The sequence below is a fragment of the Equus przewalskii genome, chromosome 22, assembly GCF_037783145.1.
Source record: "Equus przewalskii isolate Varuska chromosome 22, EquPr2, whole genome shotgun sequence".
Taxonomy (NCBI): Eukaryota; Metazoa; Chordata; class Mammalia; order Perissodactyla; family Equidae; genus Equus; species Equus przewalskii.
In genome coordinates this window covers 48,898,291-48,920,953 of record NC_091852.1, presented here as the reverse complement: position 1 = coordinate 48,920,953, position 22,663 = coordinate 48,898,291, and the positions used below count along the sequence as shown (strand labels likewise).

At 56.9% G+C, this 22,663-nt stretch overlaps 3 protein-coding genes and 1 long non-coding RNA gene across 31 annotated transcripts; 2 read left to right on the top strand and 2 right to left on the bottom strand.

Moving 5' to 3' along the window:
* Positions 1-402: 402 nt before the first annotated feature.
* On the bottom strand, positions 403-3,406 carry LOC139078654 (uncharacterized). Its single transcript, XR_011531681.1, has 2 exons — positions 3,266-3,406; positions 403-728 (listed from the first exon to the last, which is right to left on the bottom strand). It is a non-coding gene; the product is annotated as an uncharacterized lncRNA (long non-coding RNA).
* Positions 2,944-3,948, top strand: LOC139078652 (uncharacterized). Of its 4 annotated transcripts, none has more exons than XM_070590348.1 (4): positions 2,944-3,073; positions 3,362-3,429; positions 3,615-3,674; positions 3,786-3,948. In XM_070590348.1, exons 2-4 carry the CDS (start codon positions 3,383-3,385, stop codon positions 3,940-3,942), a joined length of 264 nt encoding a protein of 87 aa, XP_070446449.1. In that variant the 5' UTR covers positions 2,944-3,073; positions 3,362-3,382; the 3' UTR covers positions 3,943-3,948. The 4 variants fall into 4 exon arrangements, with proteins under 4 accessions (XP_070446449.1, XP_070446451.1, XP_070446450.1 ...); XM_070590350.1 differs by having other exon boundaries at positions 3,016-3,193; XM_070590349.1 differs by having other exon boundaries at positions 3,027-3,168.
* A 2,202-nt stretch (positions 3,949-6,150) lies between these two features.
* On the top strand, positions 6,151-7,718 carry CCL27 (C-C motif chemokine ligand 27). The gene is made up of 3 exons (XM_008509563.2): positions 6,151-7,075; positions 7,205-7,337; positions 7,533-7,718. Exons 1-3 carry the CDS (start codon positions 7,006-7,008, stop codon positions 7,678-7,680), a joined length of 351 nt encoding a protein of 116 aa, XP_008507785.1. The 5' UTR covers positions 6,151-7,005; the 3' UTR covers positions 7,681-7,718.
* Positions 7,719-7,786: 68 nt separating this feature from the next.
* Positions 7,787-22,011, bottom strand: GALT (galactose-1-phosphate uridylyltransferase). 25 transcript variants are annotated; one of them, XM_008509564.2, is made up of 22 exons: positions 21,836-22,005; positions 21,372-21,541; positions 21,077-21,152; positions 20,940-20,988; positions 20,683-20,812; positions 20,474-20,530; positions 20,193-20,315; positions 19,775-19,907; positions 19,589-19,672; positions 19,111-19,265; positions 13,907-14,006; positions 13,558-13,618; positions 12,105-12,274; positions 11,868-11,982; positions 11,684-11,716; positions 11,432-11,598; positions 10,605-10,768; positions 9,691-9,832; positions 9,257-9,376; positions 9,046-9,142; positions 8,709-8,818; positions 7,787-8,198 (listed from the first exon to the last, which is right to left on the bottom strand). In XM_008509564.2, the coding sequence occupies exons 1-22, from the start codon at positions 21,915-21,917 to the stop codon at positions 8,182-8,184; spliced, it is 2,355 nt and encodes a 784-aa protein (XP_008507786.1). In that variant the 5' UTR covers positions 21,918-22,005; the 3' UTR covers positions 7,787-8,181. The 25 variants fall into 25 exon arrangements, 23 of the variants coding, with proteins under 23 accessions (XP_008507786.1, XP_008507789.1, XP_070446435.1 ...); XM_008509567.2 differs by having other exon boundaries at positions 21,077-21,155; positions 21,836-21,984; XM_070590334.1 differs by having other exon boundaries at positions 21,077-21,155; positions 21,670-21,983.
* Positions 22,012-22,663: the final 652 nt, after the last annotated feature.

Below are 22,663 nucleotides of genomic sequence, written 5' to 3'. Positions count from 1 at the left end.
GCAAAGTCTGGGAGGGTCTCAAATGCAGAGTTTGCACACTCTCCCCACAGAGACACACAGAGCACATCACCCTCCCAGCACGTCAGTCAGTATGTTCACCAACCAGGAAGATCCATGAGCTTTGGTTTTCATTGAGATTTCATCACACAGACATGAATGAATTGTTGGCCACATGACTAAACAATCTCCAGCCCTCCTCCCCTCCCCGGTCAGGCTGGCTCAAAGCCCCATCTCTGCAATAACATGGTTGGTGTTTCTGGTGACCAGCCTCCATCCTAAATCATCTCATCCCTTAGCATAAATTCAGGTGTGATCCAAGGGGCTCATAAATAACAAAGATACTCCGATTACTTGGGAAATTCTAAAGATTCAGAGTCTCCCTCTCAGGAACCAGGGACAAAGGCCAGACAAATTCTTTATTATACAACAGAGGGAAGAAATTTCTAGGCACAGAAAATAAAAGCTTCAGGCAGCCATAAATAGGAGACAGCCACAGCTTCACACAGGCTCACACATGTACACTCACATGACCCTCGCCATCACACTTCTGCTCACTCTCCCCCAACCAGCCTCACACAGTCTACACAGGCTCCACATAAGCAGGACTCCCACAACCCACACACATGCTGCTTCCAGAGGTTCTACCCATCTGTCCGTCTCTATCCATCCTCCATGGCCTCTTGCGTAGCACTGCTCCTCTTCTCAGCGTGCTGATTTCTCGGTTTCCCCTGGAAAGGGGAGGGGGTAAAATGGTAAGGTGAGGGGTATAGCCAGGACCAGCACACAGGTCTCAGGGAGTCTGTGAAGGAGACTGTGAGTTCAGGTCAACACTCAGGTCTGACAGTGTCTGTGATCCTGAGAGTGTACATGTACCACCAAATGGGTATGCCCTCGTGACCGTGTGTCCCTGTGCACTGTGGGTATATCTGTGCATTGTGTGTGTTCCTATGCAGACTACACATGGGCTTGTGTGGTGTGGGTGTGCCTGTGTCCTGTGTGTGCTCCTAGGTGATGCAGATGCACCTGTGTCCCAGGTGTTCCTCCACGTATCAGTGCCTGGATGGATCCTGGGCCCTGGCTGTCCTTCCCTCTGGAGGCTCTGTCTCCTCTAGCCAGGGTTTCCAGAGGAAGAGGACAGTGCACACAGGTGGGGGAAAGAGGAACACTAAAGCTATGGCACTGGACACAAGTGTCCTGAATTCCAGTCAGGGCTGTGGCCTTCCCACCTCAAGCCCTAAGGCTAACACCAGCCCCGGGCTCTGAGTGATGCCAACTCTATTTCTTGGTGAACCAACACTCACTTCTTGGGAACATTTTTGGTGCCTTTTTGTTCCTATCTTCTCCTCAAGGATGACTACAGGATACTGTTTTCTTGTGGGTGGGACGTGGAGAGTAACGGACCTCCCTCCCATTCACCTCCTCCATCACCTCCACCTCCATTCACCATCTTACTTCCCTGCTCCCTGCCGAGTCCCCCGTCACAAGAAAACCCCTGAAACAGGTTCCCAGATGTGGTCCTCGGCTCTTGCCCATCACACGACAGCCTGCCAGGAAGCTGGGTTCCACAGCTCCATTCTCTCTGACCTGACTCCAGGTTCACCACAGTGAGAGGTCGCCAGCTCTGTGCCCCCCTAGACCAGCCCTGGGTGGAGCGCATCATCCGGAGACTGCAGAAGAACTCTGTAAAGGCAAGCCTGACCCTCCCCAGTCCTGCCTCCTCCCTTGAGCCCCTGCCCAAGACCCCAGCCCATGACCTTGCCTCTCCTTCCTCCTCCAGAGCAAGCGCCACAGCAGTTAGCCCATGACAGTCCCGGAGGAGGCCCTGTGTCTGAGTGAAGGGATGTGAATCACTGTGGCCCCGGGGAACCCAGGACCAGAAGGAGCTATCAGGCCTTCAGCTCCCCTGCACCAGACGTGACCCAGCCGGGGTGGGGCCCGGAGTGTCAGTGTGAGTGCGAGTGAGAGTGAGGAGGTGAGGGGGCAGGAGCACAGCTCCTCCTCGCCCAGACTGCAATGCTTCCAACAAAGGCCACTGGCACCCATGGATCTGCGTGTCACTTGTCTGTCTGTAGCCCAGGCAGGGGAAGACAGGTCTGAGATGGAGAAAGAGGGTGGGATGAGGGGAGGGAGTAGGTGTATCCATTCTCCACACTTCAGCCTGAGGGAACTTCCGCTTCCCTTATTTCTGGTCACTCTGTCCCCTACCGTCCAGCCACAAGGCTCCCTCCACTAGCCGGGGCAGCTATTTCCAACCTCCCACACTGGGGTAATTCCTCTTTCTGGGCTTTGCCGAAGCACCATCTCCTTCCCCCAGCCAGTCTGCCGTGTTTATTGTAATGATCTGATGGTCCTTTTCGATCCCCCATCTCCAAGCCAGATGGCAGCGCTCTGAGGGCAGAGACTCCCTCCGCTTGTCTTCTCTACTGATGTAAGCCCAGGCCCAGCACAGTGCCTGGCACATAGCAGACGCTCAATAAAGATTTGTTGATTGAATGACTGGAGGAACAAAAGTCACGGGAAGTAGCTCTCAGCTCAGAGAGGAAAGGTTGCGACCCTCTGGCCATTAAGGGACCTGGCCCAGGCCACTCAGCCGACAAGTATTCTGGGGCCTGGCCCTTCTAGACCGGGCCGTCCCTGGAGACCAATTCCTCCTCAGCCCAGGGTCAGACAAGTGCAATGGGGCAGACAAGAAAGTCCATCCGCAGGGCAGAAGCCAAAGGCGGCGGGCGGGGATTGGGGAAACAACTTTGGACGCGTCCCAAAGCCCTTTTCTGGCGTCTCCCAGGGTGGGGCGCCAAACTCTGACGCCATCCTTATAAAGCGGGTCCTGTGCCCCGTATCTGATTAAGAAATCCCGACTCCACCCCTTCAGTGACAGGCCTGGCCCCACCTCCTGGCGTGACGTTCCCTCTCCGCCACCTATGAAGAAAGGCTGGCCCCGCCCCTTCCGGGTGACAGGCAAGCCCCACCCGCCGCGCGCGGAGTCCCTGTGACGTAACCGTAACGGCAGTTTCCGGGGTGGAGCCAGGGAGGGCGGGAGTTTAGGCTGCGCCGACCCTCAGCCCCCCTCCAGGTGACCTCAGCCCCCGAAATTCTTCACCCGGGGCCCCGAATATCCCAGCCCCATGACCGCCCAGCCTTCCGCCCTGAGTGCCCCTCGCCCCCGAGGTGACCGACCTCCTCATCCCTTAAGGTCCAGTGCCTCCCAAACCTCCAATCCCACCCTGTCCCGATGTGGCAACTGCGGCTTCCCGGGGGCACCTACCTCAGATTACCTGGGAACAAGTCAGACCGGTCCCGGGAATGGCCGAGAAGGGGGCCCGGGGCTGGGGAGGCCTTGATCCATCGTGCCGCTTCCCAGGAGACGTTCGGAGCCCGGGACATGTCGGGATTGAGGAGATACGAGGTGGCGCTGGAGGCGGAGGAGGAGTGAGTGGAGGCGGTTCCGCGGAGGAGGAACCCAGCCGCTCCGGGGGGGGGAGGGCGCGAGTTCCCCGCGAGCGGGAGGAGCGGGGGGCGGGGCCTCCTGGGGGCGGGGCCGCGAGGGGAACCGGGGGGCGGGGCCTGCGGGGTCAGCCTGCCCCGCCCGGCCCGCCTCTGCCCTCTCTCCGCAGGATCTACTGGGGCTGCTTCTACTTCTTCCCCTGGCTGCGCATGTGGCGGAGGGAGCGGAGGTGAGGGGCTGCGATACCGCGGATCCGCCCGGTGCGTGGACGCGGCTCGGTCTCGGAGGGGCGATCTGGGCGTCCCCGCCCCTCCTCATGCTATGTCGGGTCGCCCTACAGCTCGGCGCACCCCCGGGAGCAGAAACTGGAGCCTCTGCGGGGCCTGATGAGCTGTCTGTCAAACGGGCTGGGCCCTGCTCCCCAGCGCTCCGGTCGCGGCCTCCCCCGCCGCACGCCCGCCGCCACTGCCCAGCCCGCCGGTGCATTAAAGATTTAAACCGAAGTCCGCCGTGCTGCCCTCCTGACTCTTACGCCGCCGCCGCCGTTCGGGCTGGGAGCCCCTCTCCAGGCTGACCAGTTTCCTTAATGACAGGGCCTCCCCGCAACCCCCCACCATAGGGTGCCCTTCCATGTAAAGGCCCCCGTTATTCCCAAGGATCCCTCGTCAGTGTCAGGCATCCTATTAGTATAGTGACCCCCCCACACACACACACACGGCGGGAACTAAATAGTCTTGGCCTAGTCTTCCAACTTATCCCCACGTTGATGTGTTCTCACTACCCCAGCTCTCTGCTACCACCTTCTTCCTAACCAAGACTTTGCCATTTGTCTGAAGAATCTTCTTTTCCTGGGAGTGGATCTAAAATATTTTAAGCCCAGCGTTGTAGGAAGTAGGCTGTAAGAGGAGAGGAAGATTCCTAGAAGCTGCCTCACTCAGCCTGCCAACAGGGAGTGATGAGACTGTTGGAGATCTTTCCTATAGTTGATACCCTAACTTCCGGCTCCTCCAGTCTGATCCCAAGTTTAAAGACGCTTGGCATCAGCCCACCTAGCAGTTCTTGCTACCTCCCTAGGAGAACCCAAGAGCCACTGCCCCCTGCCATCCCTTTCTGTCTTGTCACCTAGTGAGCCTGCTTTCAGTTAGGGACTGACCCTAGCCTAAGAAAGGGCACCAGAGGATTAAGTTAAAGAGACAACAACCCAGTTTGTGGGTGAGGGCAAAGCTAACTTTCAGCCTGGGGCTGCTGCTGCCTCAGCAGGTTGTGGCTGGAGAGAAGAGTTGGCCCTTTCTTTGGAGAAGCCAAAAGAGAGAGAGATGGGTGCATACCAGGAAGAATTCATTTCTTGCCTTCTCAAGTCTCTGGACTGACTGGTCCAGGAAAGACAACAAAGTATGTGGCAGATGGCCAGCTGATGGAGCAGATCTGTGACAAGACAATGGCACCTCAATGGCTACACCTAAGTTCTGAGGCACAAATCCAGTCTGAAGGGTGGGAAGAGAGTCCCTAAGGCCTCTGTACTAGAAGTTCAAGATGAGTGACCTCTGGATTGTGGCCACCTTCAAGAACAGACCTGGGCTCTTGAGCCATTGCCTCACAATGTCCACATGAAGAACCCCATCAATAGTGGAGTACCCTGTACAGCCCTGGGCCTGCACCTCACCAAGACACTCAGAATTCCTCCTGAGTACCCACAACACAAACTCTGGGGAAAAGCCTTCAAGCCTCATCCTGGACAGGAGGGAGAAGCTTGAGTTGTTCAGCCAGAGAGGGGGACTAGTCCCTACTCTTGGAGCTGATGGTTGTCTCTGAATTGCTACAGCAGCCCTGCAGCAGAAAGAGATGCCTAGGGAAGGTGCGCGTCCCTATTCCAAGAGAAGGCCTGCCCCATAGAGCGTAGCTGGCCACAGAGCAGAAGGCTGCAGAAGGCACCCCTGCCACAACCAGATAAGAGCTGGATTCCTGGGTTATGACTCCGTTTATGTTTCAAATACAGAGCAGGACTTGAGGGTTGAAATCCCCAGACCAGGAGTGGGAAATTCTTCAAGGTGCCAGGGGCACTAAACTTAGCAGCTTGCCCTTACCCTAGGCAGTTCCCAGCTTCCTAGAAAGGACAGGAGGAGGAGGAAGAGGAGGAGTTTTACACTGGGGGGGTGAGAGGAACTGGGGAGTGAGGGCTGGGTATGGGATTAGCAGAGAAGGGACAGAAAGGAGATGGGAGGTTGCGGCTTTAGTAAGAGGATGGGGTGCAGAGGGTGTAGTGGTTGTTGATGAGGTATTACTAGACCTGGGTGGGGAGGGGGGATGTTTCTCTAGGCCCACAGTGGAGAGAGGCTGGAATTTGAATAAAACAAAAGAGAGGTAATTGAGCTCTTGAGCCTGATATCTCAATAAGCCAGAGACTGAGTCTGGAAACCCCAGGCCCTTGCTGGCAAGAGGCTGGCATGTCTGGGACAGGACTAGGCAAAAACAGGAAAGTAAGGGGCCAGCCCCAGGGGCCGAGTGGTTAAGTTCGCACACTCCGCTTAGGCGGCCCAGGGTTTCACCGGTTCGGATCCTGAGCACAGACATGCCATCGCTCATCAAGCCATGCTGAGGCGGCGTCCCACATGCCACAACTGGAAGGACCCACAACTAAATATACACAACTGTGTACTTGGGGGGCTATGGGAAGAAAAAGGAAAAATAAAATCTTTAAAAAAATAAGAAAAACAGGAAAGTAAGATTTCTTAGGTCTTTTACTTGTTTGGCAGCAGCAACCTGGCACTAAAGAACCTTTTTCTTCCCTCATCTGCCCTCCCTATCTACCCCATCCTTCCTCCTTGTCTCATCTGCCTGGGGAAAACAGCCCCCACCTCAGCCCCAAGGCACCTGCAATACCACGACAAGGGCTTCCTCTCAGCTTCCCTGAATGTGACTGACCCTAGCCAAGACTCCTCCTCAGCCAGAAGGGCCTGCTTCGGGGACCAGTTCCCATCAGTTTCTCCTGATAAGACAGGCAGGCTAGGGCAGGAAGTGGGGACGGGGAAATGAAGGCAAGTCGGCACTGGCCTGCCCTCTGCTCCCACCCCACCCACAACTTCCCCATCAGAATTTGTGTGTGCTAGTATGCTTGTGTGATTGGATGATTGTGGAAACACAACTGTGTGGTTGTGGGACGCTGAGTATAAGGCAGGGCTGTGTGATTCCGCCTCTAGTTGTCTGACCATGCAAGGCTGACCAAGGGATTGAGGTGCTACCGTGATTGAGTAGCTACGGGTATGTGAGTGTCAATGGCCATCACTGGATGCCACTGGGGATCCTTGGCTGCCCTTACTCACTGTACTCTCAGTCCCCATATTCTGCACTATCCCTCTCCCCAGCTTCTCTGCCCAGGGCTTAAGAACCCAGGGGGAACAGCATTCCTAGAAGAAGAAGTGGTCTGTGGCAATTAGGGCCCAGGAGTGTCACAGGATGAGTAATACATTTCCACCTGCCTCTGACTCACCTGGTGCCCCAGGTGAAAGGCATCTAGATAAAAGGTAGGGAAAGAGCAGAGAGAAGGATCCAGGCTGAGCAGCATGAAGGGGCCCTCACCTACCAGCAGCCTCCTGCTGTTACTGTTGCTCCTGAGCACAGACCCTACAGCAGGTGAGTGTTTGGGGGTTTACAAGGCCAGGGGTCTGGGTGAGTGGGATGGAGGGAAAAGGGCCTAGAGTCCAGCCTCCAGCTGTCTGATGGACAGGAGCCCTCTGAACACATGGCCCCGTTGCCTCCTAGCAATTCTGCTGCCACCCAGCACTAGCTGCTGTACTCAGCTTTACCGACAGCCACTCTCGAGCAAGCTACTGAGGAAGGTCATCCGGGTGGAAGTACAGGAGGCTGATGGGGACTGTCACCTCCAGGCTATCGTGTAAGCTTTGACCCTGCCCCTAATACTGTCCCCTGACTCTGAATCCAGTCCCAACCCCTGATGCTGATCCCAACCCCAGCCCCAACTGCTAATTCTGATGTCGGCACAGGTTTTCATTTGGCCTTTTCCCCTAACCCCTGGACCCTAACCTCGTCTCCAAGCTATGACCATGACTTTGGACCCTTCCTTTCCCAGGCTTCACCTGTCTCAACGCAGTGTCTGCATCCACCCTCAGAACCGCAGCCTGGCCCAGTGGTTTGAGCGCCAAAGGAGGAGGCTCCAAGGGATTCTGCCCAACCTGAATTTGGGGCTGACAGGGAAAATGGGCCAGGGCCCCCAATAGCCAAAATAATAAAGCAGCATTGGATAGTCATCTCTGAATGTGGTCTCCAAGTTCTATGCACTCTCCTGTGAGCCCCGAATCTGGAAGACATGGCAGTCAACAGAAGAACCTCCTCATTCTCTTTATTCACACCTTCAGAACCCCTGCCGGGGGCAAGGCCAAGAGGCAAGGACCCACACATACTCCTCAGGCACCTACATACATACATTCAGAGAACACATGTTCCCTGCCTCACATACTCAGGGGCACACATGGACATAGACATACACATCTACACACATTCCTCAGGTGGACCTCCAGCTCTGGGATGAATCAGAGGTCCAGGCACCTTTCAGACGGCAAGTTTAGAACAGAGTCTCATAGAAATGGGCTCCAAACAGAAGTTCCAGCTGAGACCCCCACTCCATGGGGATCTACTGTCCTGCCTGGGTTCTATCTGTCCGTCCATCCACACCAGCAAGACAGTTACAGGTGGAATCAGCTGAAGCCCTCCTGGATCCTCTATAGGTTTGGGGCTCCTAGAAGAAGCAGGAGGCAAATCAAGGGAGATAGTAGGACTAGATCTTGGCCCAGACACCCTGAGAATGAGGGAGGGGACCCAGATCTGAGCCCAAGAATGGACTCACTCCAAGAATCAACAGGGAAGCCCAGCTCTGAGTGAGCCCCAACACCCTGAAGATGAGAGAGAGAACCTAGCCCTGGGCCCAGGTACATCAAGAATAAGAGAGGGGACCTAGCTCTGACCCAAGACAGATGGATAAGGATGGATATCCAACTCTTAGCCTAACACCCTGAAAATGAGGAGGGAGTCCATCTAGGAGCCCCAGTACTCTGCGAGAGAGGGAAAGACCCAGCTCCAAGCCCAGGGACTCAAGAAGGAAAGGCCCAACCCTGAGCCCAGACATCATAGGACCCAATTCTGATTCTCAACTCCCTTACAATGACCAGGACATCTGGCTCTTAATCCAGACCCTCTCAAAATGAGGGCACACATCACGGAGTCCAAAATTCCTGGAGGTCCTACTCACCTGGAAGCTTATCCACTGGAATCATTGGGGCCAAGAACCCAGGCTTTTGGGGTCCATCCTTCCCACCTGGTCTCAGCCGCAGCCTGGGGCATAAAAAGGCAGCTGTCTCCCTGACAGTGGGGAGCTTCTCAGTATCCTCCAAAAGGGTTCATTAGTAAAGGGTCAGGAGGGTAGTCAGAATCATAAAGTTGGGGGCAGGGGAGGAGCTCCAGAATCAGACAGGTTCAGTGGGAAGTCAGTCAGTGGGCAGTCATGAGGGGTGGGGATGCACATGGTCTATGGGTATCAGAGCATCTACGTGGGATCAGAGGCTGAAGGGCCATTGGCAGTTACTTACCAGAGCCCCAGTGCCAAGGCCCCAGCTGCCAGTCCCAGGAAAGAGAAGATTCCCAAAGATGCCAGCACCGCCATCTGTTCCAGGGGGTCTCTGTGGTCTGGGGGGAGCGTCACATGCCACTGTGAGAGCAAGCCCGCCTGACTAAACTCAGCACCCTTTCTCTCTGGGGCTTTCCATCGTCTACAACCTGTGCCATTCTGCCCAAGCTCACCAAGTGGCCGAGGGTCTGGCAGGAGGGAGGGCCTCGGGGGAGCGGGGCTGGCCACCTGAGGCTGCTCCTCCGGCTGCGTGTGGGGCTGGCTCCCCGCTGGCATCTCCTTCGGGAGGGGCCCTGTAAGCAGGCGAGACCTGAGAACTATCCATGCCGGGTGGAGGCCAAGGCCAGGCCTGGCAGGCAAGACCCGGGGCCGCCAGGACCCAGGGGCGGCCAGGACCCAGGGGCGGCTCAGAAGCGGAGCCTGACGGGGCGTCGCCAGGCTGGAAGCTGAGGGCCAGGGCTTAATCGAAGGGAGGTGAGGAGGCAGGCAACCCAGGGAGAAGCTGGACCTCAACCCCACCTGGGCGGGCCTGCCCTGGCCGCTAGCACCACCCAGGCCGCCCAGAGATGCTACTGGGTGGCCCCTCCCTTTCCGTTCGGTCTCTCACCAGTGCTCGGAGTGCCCCAGGCTTCCGGGCTCCAGGCGCTCCAGGTGCCAGCGTCCAGGAAGTCTCGAGCGCTGACCCGGACGGCGTGGGGCAGGCCGGCCACAGCGTCCGTGATCACCTCCTCCAGTCCCGCCGGCTCCACCTGGGAGGGAGGGTGATTCATAGGCCCGTTATCCAGCTTGTAAGCACCACGCCTACCTGCCCCCCAGCCCCCATCTGCAAAGAGCACCCCTTCTTCCCAGGCCTGGCCGTCAGCCTGCGGCAGCCATCTGGACTTCACGTGGGGTGGCCCATGGTGTCAGGCCTACACCTAAGGTGTGGAAGACAAAAGTGCACAGTGGTGATGCAGACAGGCTGTGCCCTCAGACTGCCTGGATTCAAATCTTTGCTGTACCGCTTACTGGGTGACCTTGGGCCTCTCTGTGCCTCAGTTTCTTCATTTGTAAAATAGAAGTGAATACACCTAAACGAGATAACACATGTAAAATGTGTAGCATGGTGCCTGGCAGGCAGACAGCGACCAACAAATACTAGTTATTATCTGAGGCAGCCACTCCCCAACCTGATGCCAGCCAATCTTTGACATCTCCAGATAGGAATTCACCACAACTCTCATCTGGGGATAGGAGTGTTTGTATGAGGATTTGCCTCTGGGTGAAAGGCACTCCTTTTCCTAGAAAAGCTATTTTTAAAAAGTCACTGCTGTCTTCCCACAGATGGGCCTACATCAGAGTTACAGCCCCGCAGGGCAGAGACTGGGTCTGTGGTCCCCGCTGCAACCCCAGTACTGAGCACAAAGCCTGGCCCATGCAGAGCACTCCGTAGGGAGAGAGGACCCGGCTTCAGTGTACCCGGGAACATGAAACCAGAGACACGACCCACAGCCCCAGACTGCAACACATCCCAGGCCTCACCGTGGACCAGGCTGGATGCTGTGCTGGACGGTACTGCAGCCGGAACTTGAGCAGGAAGTGGGGCTGGCGGGGCCAGGAGGCAGGGTACGTCCAGCTAGCATGCAGGCGGCGAGGGTAGCCAGGTACAGACTCTACCCGCAGCCCCTGGGGTGGGTCAGGGCGCACTGAGGGCAGTAGAGACACAAAGTCAGGGCAGGCGGCAGGTACCCATCCCTTCCCCAGCACGTCCCAGGGGAAGGTGTGTGTGCACCTAAAGGTACCCGAGGGAGACACTTCCAAGGGGTTGGGGAAATCTTAAGCTTGATCATCCATTAGGCTCACAACCTGTCTGTCATCCCTATTATAAAATGAGCTGAGATCTAAGACGGCTTTTTGAAATGTTCGTTGAGTGAATTAAAAAGCGATTCTGCTTTCCAGCCAAGGAAGATGATGAGTTGGCCCAAATTCCAGCCAGAGCGTTAGTGCCCTCCCCCTCCCCACACACAGATCAAGAGCAAGGAGGGGCCAGCAAGGGCTTCCACGGGGTAGGAAGAACAGGAGATAAGGCTGCCTTCAGCATGGGCCCTAAAAGCAGAGAGGCAGCCCCAGGGCTAGGCAGTCAAGAAGGACTTGTGGGGAGGGGTAGAGGCAGTGGCCCCTGGGCTCTGATCTCTTTGGCTTCTTAGTCCTCACAGGGGCCCATCTGTGTGCTGCAATGGGGTCCATGTTGGGAGGGAATGTTTGGGAATTCTGGTGGGGGAGGTTCTGTGTTGGGATATCTGTACTCTGAAATCCGTTTGGGGTCTCTGTGGTGACGACCTGGGGGTGCTGCAGGGGTGGGTACTCACAGATGTTCTGCAAGCTCACATCCAGCAGACGTGTGCTGGCCCCCAGGGGGTTCACCTCAGTCACATTGATCCGGTACTGGCTCCAGAACTCTGCCCCATGGACTACACAGCGGGCTGCCCCTGGGGGGTCCTGTGGGCACGGCCAGGGCCCTGTGGATGGACTCATCCTAGGAGGGAGGATGTGGTCTTGGGCTTTGGAAATGCTCATCGTGGGATCCAGCTAGAGCCCACAGCTTTTCCCTCATGTCCTACCTCTGGCCATCAGCTCCTGGCACTGTCTTCTTCCTGGCAGGGAGGGCGCCATCTGAGGTCAGGAAGGAAAAGAGGGTCCTCCCTCTCTCTAAGCCTCCCTCAGGACCTCCCTCCATGCCTCAAATACCCACACTGTGCCGGCACACCCAGCTGTACAGGCATCCACACCCCATCGCATACGCACCTGTAGGAAGTGAGGTAGCGGGTAGGTAAACCGCTGACCTGGCTGGGACTCCAAGTGCAGGAGAAGTTCTCATAGTCAGCTGCTCGGCAGGAGACAACCGGGCGGGCTGGGGGGTCTGGAGGCAGAGGGTGCAGCTGGAGACTGAGAAGTCCCAGGTCCTCCCCATCTCCATCCTGAGGGCTCACTCAGGAGTCCCATATCTCATCGCTGCCACCCGACGCTCCCTCTCCAACTCACAGCCCAGCTGCAGGGTCACCATGCCCCCAAGTGCACCATCCAGGGTCTGGCAGATGTAGGTGCCCTCATCAGCGCTGTCTGCCCGTGCCAAGACCAGTTCATGCCCTAGCCCAGAGCCAGGTCCCTGGAGCAGCCTTGTCTCCCCGTCCCGAAACCAGGACACCGGGGCCCTGGGGGTGAGATGAGGTGATGAGAGAGAGGGAAGATTCATTACTTATTTTTTTTTAATTTCTTTTTTAAGGAAGATTAGCCCTGAGCTAACTGCTGCCAATCCTTCTCTTTTTGCTGAAGAAGACTGGCCCTGAGCTCACATCCATGCCCATCTTCCTCTACTTTATACGTGGGATGCCTACCACAGCATGGCTTGCCAAGAGGTACCATGTCCGCACCCGGGATCCGACCCGGCAAACCCCAGGCCGCCAAAGCAGAACGTGTGCACTTAACTGCTGCACCACCAGGCCAGCCCCAGAAAGAGGGAAGATTCAAAGTATAAGTCAGACGATGCCCCAGCTCTCCATTGGCATCTCACTGTGCTTGCAATAAAACCCAAACTCCTTTGCGGCTTGCAAAGCCCCTGGTGATCTAGTCCTTGCTTCCTTTCCTTCTTTAGCTCCTCCCTCCCCACCTCACCTGCTGCACCCCAGTCACATTGGTGGTCTTTCTGTTCAAGAGTGCTGAGCTCATCCCCCCTCAGGGCATTTGCAACAGCTGTTCCCTCTGTCAGCAATGCTTAGACCCCAACCTGTGCATGGCTGCCTCCTTCCTGACTTTCAGAAAGCAGCTGCAATGTCACCTCCTCAGAGAGGCCTTCCCTGATTACAATAAAAAGTAACCACTCAAGGGGCTGGCCTGGTGGAGTAGTGGTTAAGTTCACACGCTCTGCTTCGGCGGCCGGGATTCGCAGGTTCGGATCCCGGGCGTGGACCTAGCACCACTCATCAAGCCACACTGTGGCAGCATCCCACATAAAATAGAGGAAGATTGGCACAGATGTTAGCTTAGGGACAATCTTCCTCAAGCAGAAAGAGGAAGACTGGCAACAGATGTTAGCTCAGGGCCAATCTTCCTCACAAAAAAAAAAAAAAAAAAAAAGTTGCCACTCAGGTATCTTCTTCCACATCACTCTCTTTTGATTTTCTGCCCTGCAGGTGTTACTACCTGGCAAGATTCTTATTTGCCCCACCAGGAGGTAAGCTGCGTGAGGGCAAGCATCTTGCCTGGCTTGTGCACAGCTGTGTCCCAGGGCCTGGAATAGACCAGACACTTAGCAAGTGTTTAGTGCAGGTTGTTTGAAACTTTCTACTGAGTAAGGATGGTGTGAGGGTTAGACGGACAGATAGAGAGGCTAGGATTACTGACCAGGGGCGGGGGGTGGGGGTGTGAGGGACATGAGAACTGGGCAGGGTCAAGAAAGGGTCACGAGTGTGGCCCAACAGGCAGGTGGGGCACTTACCCAGCTGTCACTCCAGGGCAACACAGCGTCATGGACCTGCCAGGCTGCCCATACTGGACTCCTGTGGAGGGCACTTCTGAGAAGAGGCTCTTCCTTTCCCTCTCTCCCACCCCCCACTGTGTGAGAGTGACAGGGTAAGGGGCGGGCTTTTAAGCCCTGGATGGGGTCACTGGGTCTAAGCATCACATTATAATCTAGGGACAGAGGTCAGAGGACAGGGTAGAGAGGGGATGTTGCCAGGTTGATATCAGGGGTTGGGGGGGGTCACAGGTTAGGCATGGGAAGAGGCCACAGTAAGGGTGGCAGGTCACAAGTCAGAGCTGGGGTCATGAAGCAGGCTTCTTCTCACCTGGGGGGCCCCAGGCCTGGGGGCAGGGGGAGGACGCAGACACCAGGGCTGTAGCCACGGCCACCAGGACCCTGCTCAGCCCCGAGTAGCTGCTGCTCATCTGTGGGGAGAGAGGCAGGGTCAGCAGTCCCCCATCCCCGAGGTGGGGGGCTAAAGGCTGCCTCCTCCTCTTCCAGACTGGGGCTTTCCAGGAGGTGAATGGAAGTACTGAGTTGGGTAGGGATATAGGAAATCATTGGGGGATCTGACCTAAGGTCCCCTTTCCATCAGACACCAGCGCTGCGCATGCGCACGCGCACACCCCCTCACGCCCTCCGTCTCAGTCCTGGGCTTAGGGCCCAGAACAAAACCCGGAGGCGACAGACTGTGCCAGCACTGCTCCCCGCACCACCCTTGACGCCCACCCCTGGCACCAAGTGCTGGCACCAGCTCGGTCACTCCCATTAACTCCTCTCCAGTCCAGCTGTAGGGAATTCCGGTGTCCACCCCCACCTGGCCTAGGGCTACTCATTGCCACTGACTGACCTGAGGCAGCCCTCGTCATCCTGGGGCGGGGGCCTGTAACAGTGGGTCTGAGCCCACCCTGTCCCTCTGCCATGAGGCCTAGCCCTGCTCTGGCTGCCAAGCCTCTTCTCGCCTGGGCCTGGCTCCTTGCTCTGGCTCCTTGGGCCACTCATCTGGGCCTGACTCTGGAATCTTGTTGGTCTCGAGCCTGCGAGGCTGGATGGGGCTAGGGTGCAGGCTGAGGCTGCGGAGTTAAGCAGATCCAGATGCCCTGGCTGCTGCCAGAGGCTGGGGGCGGGCGAGGAGCCAGCAGATGGAGACAGGGTGGCGGGGATGGAAGAGAAGGCTGAGAGGAGCTAGGAGCCTGCAGGGACAAGGGCCTGGGGTGGGGGTCACAGGACCAAGAGATGCTCAGAGATCAGGACTCAGTGAGGCAAGGGCGGGGCTGAGGCAGCAGGAACTCAGAAAGGCCAAGGAGGTAACCAACCATGTCTGTACGGAGGTTGGGGGTGCTAGGAGAGAGGGATACTAGATGGGGGAAAGCAGGAGGAAGGGTAGGGGAAGTGGCCATGACAGGAGAAGGGGCAGATGGGTCAAGTGGCGAGGGCTCCAAAAGAGGAAGAGTACAGACCCCCTCCCAAGTAGAGCAGAGAAAGGACCTCCACGTGTCTGTGTGTCTGTCTGAGTGTGTCTAGTGGCTCACCCCTGACCCCCCAGCCACATTTACCCTGCTCAGCCCCACCCTACCTCGGTGATCCCAGCGGCTGAGTGTCCATAGCCTCCAGGACTTCCTCCCACCAGCTACAGCACCCGTCTCAGCTCCACTCAGTTCTGAGACCCCAGAATCATCCCCTCCTTAGCCTTCCCTGCCCCCGCCCCTCTGTGCCCTGGAGCTCAGCCGCCCCTAGCCAGGCCCCCTCCCCCCTCCTTCTCTCTCATCCTTCTCCTCCCTCCTCCCCTCCCACCCCCTCCCACCAGAGGCCCTGGGAAGGGAAGAGGCCTCCCCCCCGAGTCTGGAAAGGAAGCCACAGGCGCAGCCAGGGCCAGCAAGAGGGAAAGGAGGGCTGCTTCTGTCCCCATCATAAGAGAGTCCCTGTGTTTTCAGACAGCCACATTTGCTCGTGGACTCACTAGGCTCAGTCAACAAAGACACTCCCTTGAACACACGTGGACACAATCAAATGAAAAATCAGACACATACTCAGCTCCCACTCTTTTCACTCCCAAGCAAATATTTCCTCAGGGCACAGCTGGCTGTGTTTTGAGGGGAAGAGAGGCCCCAGGTTGGGGGATATAAAGAAAAGCCAAAGAGTCCAGCTCCCCCTCCCCTGGACGTTCCAGCAGTTTCTCGCCTCCCCCTCCACTCCTTGGGCCCCAGCACCAGGAAATGCCTTTGGTCCCTTGGTGCCAGATACACAAGACCCACACTTACCCTCAGACACACACTCTCAGATACAACCACTCAGTCACGCCAACACACGCAAACATCCTCACTCAAACTCACACTTAAATTTACACACAGCCATCACTCACACAGTCACACGCACGCACTTAGCATGCTGCCCCTGGGATGGGGTCACAGCACCCCCTGAAAGCAACTCCTCATCACGGTTTAAGCCCCCTCGTCCACAAGCTCTTAGCATGGCAGATCCTGCATCTCATCAGCATTACGAGCCCCCAGGTAGCCAGAGACAAAGGTGATCAGGGAGTCAGGCTGAGGAGCAGAGACAGAGAGAAGCAGAGAACGAGAGAGGCAGATCCGAAAAGTAGATACACAGAGGCACCTGAGGAGACCAAACTGTGAAGAGACACAGAGATGACAGCTCTAGGAAGACAGAAGGAGAGAAAAAGAGATCTAAGGAAACTGAGTCCCCCTGGGAAACGGCACACAGGGAGCCAGTAGAGCAGCGGCAGAGGTTCTGCAGCACAGAAAGGAGGAGGGGAGCCCACTGTGCTGGGATGGGTCTGTCCCTGATGGACATTAGGTAGAAAGGCCAGTCCCACTGGCTATGGAAGTGGGTCCCCAAGGTAGGAACTCTACTGCCACACAGTCTAACAGTCAGGACCCAGTGCAAGTCTCACTGGCTGCACTACTGCTGAAGTCACACATGGGCACACACAAACCCAGCCACCTACTCTCACCCTGGCACAGAGAGTCTACACCCCACAGAGACCTTCCCCAAACATATGCCCTGATGTGGTCACAGGCCCTCTCAGACACACAAATACACCACCCGGTGTCTCCTCCCAAACTGCACGCTGACACACAGACACATAATCCCACACTTGCACAGCCACATGCATACTCAGCCACATACACACTCACACACGCAGTCACATTGGCAGACGTTTGCACCAAATGACACCCAGTTACAGAGTCTCACACACTGGCATCGTCACACACAGCCTCACAGTCACACACGCTGACAGTCGGTCAGTCACTCGGGGCCCTTCTGATCTGTGCGCCACCCCGCCCCGCCCTCCGGGCGAGGCTTCCTCCCTACCCCGCCGCCCGCCAGGCCTCACCTTCCGCGGCCGCCGCCGCCAGCGCCCTCCGCCCTCGCCCTCTGCCCCGGCCTCTCCTCCCTCCCGCCCGGGGCCCGCAGTGGGGGCGGCTCCGCCCAGGCGCCAATGGAAGGAGAGGGGTGAAATAGGGGGGGTCTCGGCCCATTGGAGCCTCCAACTGCCAATCACCTCCACCCCCACCTCTGCCGGACACTTCCTGTCCCGTCCGGGACTGAAGAGGTTGCTGCTGGGGGACAAGGGTCTGGAGCTGAATTCTTGGGTCCTTGCCTGAAGGCCTGTCCTCCAGGGACAGCAGGACAGGAAGCTTCCAAGCCCCCCTCCCCCCACCCCCCCACCCCCAGCTGGCTGCAAACAAAGCCTCAGGGTCAGTGGCTCAGGAGCCACTGGGCAGGTGACTGAGAAGCTGAAGGTGCCCCTGACTCCAGATAAGGAAGGAGGCCTGGTGAAGGGCAGTGGTTTTCAGGCTTTGCTGGACATTGTGGTTTTAAAACCGCCAAGGCACACTCCAAACCAATTAAATTAAAATCTCTGGAGGCTGGAGCTAGGCATCAGTAGTATTGTTTAAAACTCCCCAGAGGATTCCAAAATGGAGCCAAGTCAAAGGTGTAGGGTCAGGGGTGTGTGTGCATGTACCTTAAAAAATCAGCAACCCATCCAGGATTCTCATCCACTCCCCAGTCACTGAGGACTCAAGGGAGATGTGTACCATGTCTGTCTGAGCTCCTCCCAGACCAGAGCAACAGTGCAAGTCCCAGACTTTCCCCTCCAGGGTCTCAAGGAAGAAAGAGCCTGGACTGGAAGGCAGGCAGCCAAGGTTCTCTGGGCCAGGTCATCACTGTCCAGCCTTGGCGTGATTTCCCCTTCCAGAGACTTAGTTTCCTTGAGAGAAGAATGGAGACAAAAAGTGTTCTGGCCATCCTTGCACTGCTCACAAGCCCTGTGCTCACCTAAAAGTCTGGAGGACACTAGGTGGCATCAAGTCTCCTAGGTTGCATGGCCTGTTTTCCCACGTGGCTGGTTCTACAGTCTTGCCAGGGAAACAGGTCCAGAGGGGAGGGGGTAGACCCAGGGTCACTCCAAGAACCATCCACTCCTTCCAGGGCCTGGGGCTCCTAACTCTGGCAGCCCTTTCCTTTCCAGAGCTGTTTTACTCCCCTGTGCAATGACTGGGGCACAGGGCAACAGAGGTGTGCAGAGCCTGCACATACATGGCACACGTGGGAGTCTGGAGAAGCCAAGGACACAAAGCCACGTACACGTTCCCTATCCGCCCAGTCAGCCCCTGTGGGCTGGAGCAGAGCCAAGCTGCAGCCACTCACAAAGCCAGGATTCTGGCCAGCAGCCCAGGGTCTGGCCACTGACCACTGGGACCAGGATCCTGCTTGCCTGCTCCCCACCAAAACCCCGGGCCCAGGTTTGGTGAGCTGACACCCTAGGGGTACTGGTGAAGCGGGCTAGGGCCTTCCCAAAGCCTCAGCCACAGACAAGAACACAGGATTTTAACAGTTTCTTAAACTAGGATGCTTTGTTATTCCAGGAGTAAGAGAATCTATAGGCCAGACTTAACAATGAGTATTAATTTCATTCAGAGATTTGGGGTGGAATTTTTGTATCCTTAAGTCTTTGTAGATCTGTAAACAAAGAAAAGCTGTGGCTGGAGCTGTGCCTTCAGCCTTTAACCCCAGACCCCCAAGGGTTAGAGTTCACACTCTTCTGGCATTAGAATATGTGATTAAAGTTGCAGAAGCATAGTTTTATTGATTCCACATCTGCCCAAACCCTAGGCCCTGGTTCCCTCAGGCAGAAGGCCCTGTGGTCAGCGTGGTCAGGCGATGGCTGCTGTCTCCCTGTCCTTCTGCCCCAGACTGTAATGAACCTCAGGAAGTGCCCTTAGTCTCTCCGCAGCCTGGAAGGAGGACAGGGGGCAATCAAGGAGGTTAAGGGCTGCTCAGAATGGTGGTATGGAGTTCTGAGTGCCTAGGAGACGCTGGGAAACGTTTGTGGGAGCGGGATGCTATGATAAAGATTGCTGGAATAATCAGAGGATGAAGGAGTTGAGCAGCTCCCAAGTCCCTAGGAATGCCCAGGCTCTAGGGGTTCTCAGGGTCATGACTGTTGGGATCCCTTGAAGAAATGGGAGAGAAAAGAGGACCCAGGATGCTCTGAGTCCTGACCTGCTCGGGGGTGAGATCCCTCTGAGCCTGGGCAAGCATTTCGTAGCCAACCATGAATTTCCGGACGGTGGCAGAGCGCAAAAGCGGAGGGTAGTAATGAGCATGCAGCTGCCAGTGGTCCCAGTTGGCTCCAGCCTCTGATCCCGTGGGAGCCCCTGCCAGGAGAAAGGCAGACATGGCCAGGGAGGCCCCTTCCTTAGTTCGTCAGCCTAGCTCCTACCCCTAAACCACGCTAGGTACCTGAACACTACATCTCCCAGCATTCTCTGCCAGAGAGGAGACCAGGCATTGGAAAGCACATGGGAGACATAGTTTCACCAAGTTTGCTGCTCCACCCTCCACCCCAGCATCCCTGCTCTGGACACTTCCCCCAGCCAGTGTTTCAAAGCCTGCTGGGAGTTGCTGTCCACTGGGCTGGGCCCCAGGAGCCCAGAAATGGTGTTGGGGCTAGCTAGATATGGGTGCTCAAAAGTCTCACCGTGCCAGCCCATTGAGTAGGGAAAGGATGTCTCAAACAGGTTGTCATACTTGGTCAAGAGCTTCTTCATGATGGAGGCTAGATCTGGAATCAGAGCCTGACTCTCAGCCTGGGGCCCAGATGTTGGCCCCACCAGAGCCATCCCCATCCAGAGCCTGGCCCCAGGGCTCCAGTTGGCAGACTCACCATCACGCTCAGCAGAGGTCAGCTCAGGCAGCCGCCGCACATGCCGACGGGGCAGCAGCAGTGTCTGGAAGGGCCACACTGCCCAGAAGGGGACCAGCACTAGCCAGTGCTCACTGGTTAGGACCAGACGTTCCTGGGCAGACCAAATGGACGTGAGGTCATCAAGGCAAGTGTGAGGGGTCAGCAAATAGGCAGGGGAAGCAGAAGAAAAAAATGTACCCAGAATCTGATATCTTCTCACCACCTCCACCACTACTGGCCTAGTCTCAACCACCATCATCTTTCCTTTAGATTATTGCTATGGCCTCCCAGCAAGTCTCTCTGCCACTTCCCTTCTACCCATCTCCTTCACACACCTCTCTCTTTTTGGGGTGAGGTTAGGGGCTCCTTGGGGACACAGGGCCTGGCTTTCTCCCACCTTCCTGAGTAGTTCCTGGCGGCCATACTCCATTAGCAGGGGCTCTCCATGCTGACTCTGATAGGCCTGCTGAGATCGTTCCTCACGCTGGGCAACATCTGGCAGGAAACTGCTGGCCCACACCTGTCAAGGGGCAAAAGCAGAGAAGAGCAGGCAGATTCTTCATCCCCAAGCCCCATCACTAGCATACTTCCTCTGTCCATCCCTTACTCCAGTTCCCCTCCCCACAGGGCTGGCTCAGACTCAGCCCAGAAATCCAAAGGAGCCCCTGACACACTTACCTGGCAGTGGGGGTGAGGATTGGAACAGCCCATCATGGCTCCTTTGTTTTCAAAGATCTATCAGGTAGGGGTAAGGAATTTTAGTAGCCAAAAAGACATCAGTCAACCCCTCCTGACCACACCCTAAGGAAACAGGCATGTCACTTCCCAGAACCAAAGCTGCAACATCCTCTCCCTGCCCATCCAGAGGAGGGGGCGACCTCACAGACCTGCACCCAAGGATACTGGGCACCCAGCTCCTCTATGACTGAGGCCCACGCATCGACGACAGCACGGATCTCAGGGACTGACATGAGTGGCAGCGTCACATCCGACCAAGGGTGGAAGCACATGACCTTACTAGGTGGAGAGGGAGGGAGGGAGGGATGACATAGGTATAAGGCTTGGCTGTGCTGGGGGCAGGGCGCCACTCCAGTGCTCAGTCCAGGCCTGGGTTCAAGGTCTGAGAGAAGAAAGCCATAGTTACCAAACTCCTCGAGCAGCCTCGGCTTGGAAAAGGGGGTGATCACTGGGTCCTAGGATAAAGGGCTATCACTCTCTGCAACAGAAGTCCCCCTGAAGGCCAGCCTCTCTTCCCCCCAACAGCGGCTAGAGCCAGCTTACCTGGATTGGGGGCATCAGGCTGCAAAGCTGGGAAGTCGTTGTCAAACAGGAAGGTGCCATCATAGTGAGGATTCACCTACTGACAAGGATGGGCTAGAAGCATTGGCTGCCCCCTACCACCAGTCGTCTGTTGGGCTTCAAGGGCTGGACAGACTACAAGGGGCCCATTCTGGAGTCAGAAAGACTTCGTGGGATATGACCCAGAAGGAGGTCCCCTACCCCATGGGTGAGGGGCAACTCTAAGGCGCAGTACTCCCCCTGGCCCAGCCTGCAGATGTGAGCTCTAAAGGCTTACCTCTCCATTGGCCCGTGTGGCCCCGGGACACAGAGGGTTGTGGGGGTCATGGCGGGGCACTGTCTTCAGAAGCGAGGGCTCTACCTGCCCCTGCCAGGGCCGCTTCATGCGGTGAGCTGACACCAGTACCCACTCATCTTGTAGCGGGTTGTAGCGGATATGCTGATGCTCTGGGGGCAGAGTCAAGGTCAGTCAGCAAAGTTCTCTGCTCCCTCCCCCCGGGGTCTCAGCCCGCAGCAGGCCCAAGCTCGGAGGCCCCCTCTCGGCCTGGTCCAGCTCAGGAGCTAAAGACCCGGACCTGGGAGTTCCCAGCGCCAATTAGCCGGCAGCCCCACCACGGGCGTGTCCCTTCGCCGCGGGCCGGCCGGGTGGGCGCGCCGACTTCTGGGTAGGGACCACAACTTCCTAAGGAAGGGAAGGGCTCGGCTCCGCGTCACAGCGAGTCCCGGCCGCCCTGCAGTTACCGCTCGCCCGGAAGGCTGTAGCCGTGGCGTCCGCCTCTGACGCCTGCTGGCGCTGCTCAGGGCCCTCTTCGTTGCGCGACATGAGGCCACCGAGGCGATCGTCTGGAACTTCTGCCCGGCCGCCTCGCTCTCATCTCTAGGTCAGCCCAGCCCCGCCCCGCCCCGCCCCGGTGATTGGCCAGCCGCCAGCACGTGATGGCAGGAGGGGGCCGCCCTGCTCCCTGGGGGCGGGGCTCAGGACTGCCTGGCACTTTAGGGGCCACTTTGATGATCCCACTCCATTCCAGGGCCAAAACCACTGTCCTGGAAGAACCTCCGTGAAAGCTGTTCCCTGCAGATCCCTCAGCTCCAGGACGCTTACAGGATTCTTCGCTGCATGCAGCCATTCATTCGGTCATTCATTCAGCAAACATTTACCAAATGTCTACAGTGTGCCAGGCACCTCTCCATGTGGAGCAAAGGGACGGCCTTGTGTGCACAAGTCAGGCATGGCCCTCCCGTAGCTTACATTCCAGGGTCAAGTAAGGGTAGAGCCCTGGATCCACAGGGTTCTCACTTACCTACTCAGTGGCTATGGTGGAGGAGGGGCAACCTGGAGGGGATGGGGAGGCTTGATCTGCTTTAGCTGAACCCTGGCCTCAGGTATTACCTGGAGGAGTGGGTACCACACTATAACCGTACCCTATCCCCGCCACCGTCTGGGTGTGGTCAGGAGTGTTTTCTTTACATGCTCCCTTCCCTTCTCCAACTTTTCCTTGGATCAAACCAATTGGCTAACAATTCAGATTAAATTATTTGATAAAATTAGGATATCAAATTAGGATAAAA

Bases quoted from the DNA above. Each gene is read 5' to 3' on its own strand.
- GALT (XM_070590329.1), bottom strand. From the start codon at position 21,917: ATGTCGCGCAACGAAGAGGGCCCTGAGCAGCGCCAGCAGGCGTCAGAG. The intron at 21,153-21,371 runs GTAAGCCTTTAG...CCTTGTCAGTAG, and splicing joins CCACACGGGCCAATGGAGAG to GTGAATCCTCACTATGATGG. The intron at 20,316-20,473 runs GTAAGTGTGTCA...GCCCCTTGACAG, and splicing joins ATCCTCACCCCCACTGCCAG to GTGTGGGCCAGCAGTTTCCT.
- CCL27 (XM_008509563.2), top strand. From the start codon at position 7,006: ATGAAGGGGCCCTCACCTACCAGCAGCCTCCTGCTGTTACTGTTGCTC. The intron at 7,076-7,204 runs GTGAGTGTTTGG...GTTGCCTCCTAG, and splicing joins GAGCACAGACCCTACAGCAG to CAATTCTGCTGCCACCCAGC. The intron at 7,338-7,532 runs GTAAGCTTTGAC...TTCCTTTCCCAG, and splicing joins TGTCACCTCCAGGCTATCGT to GCTTCACCTGTCTCAACGCA.
- LOC139078652 (XM_070590347.1), top strand. From the start codon at position 3,233: ATGTGGCAACTGCGGCTTCCCGGGGGCACCTACCTCAGATTACCTGGG. The intron at 3,430-3,614 runs GTGAGTGGAGGC...CTCTCTCCGCAG, and splicing joins GCGCTGGAGGCGGAGGAGGA to GATCTACTGGGGCTGCTTCT. The intron at 3,675-3,785 runs GTGAGGGGCTGC...GTCGCCCTACAG, and splicing joins ATGTGGCGGAGGGAGCGGAG to CTCGGCGCACCCCCGGGAGC.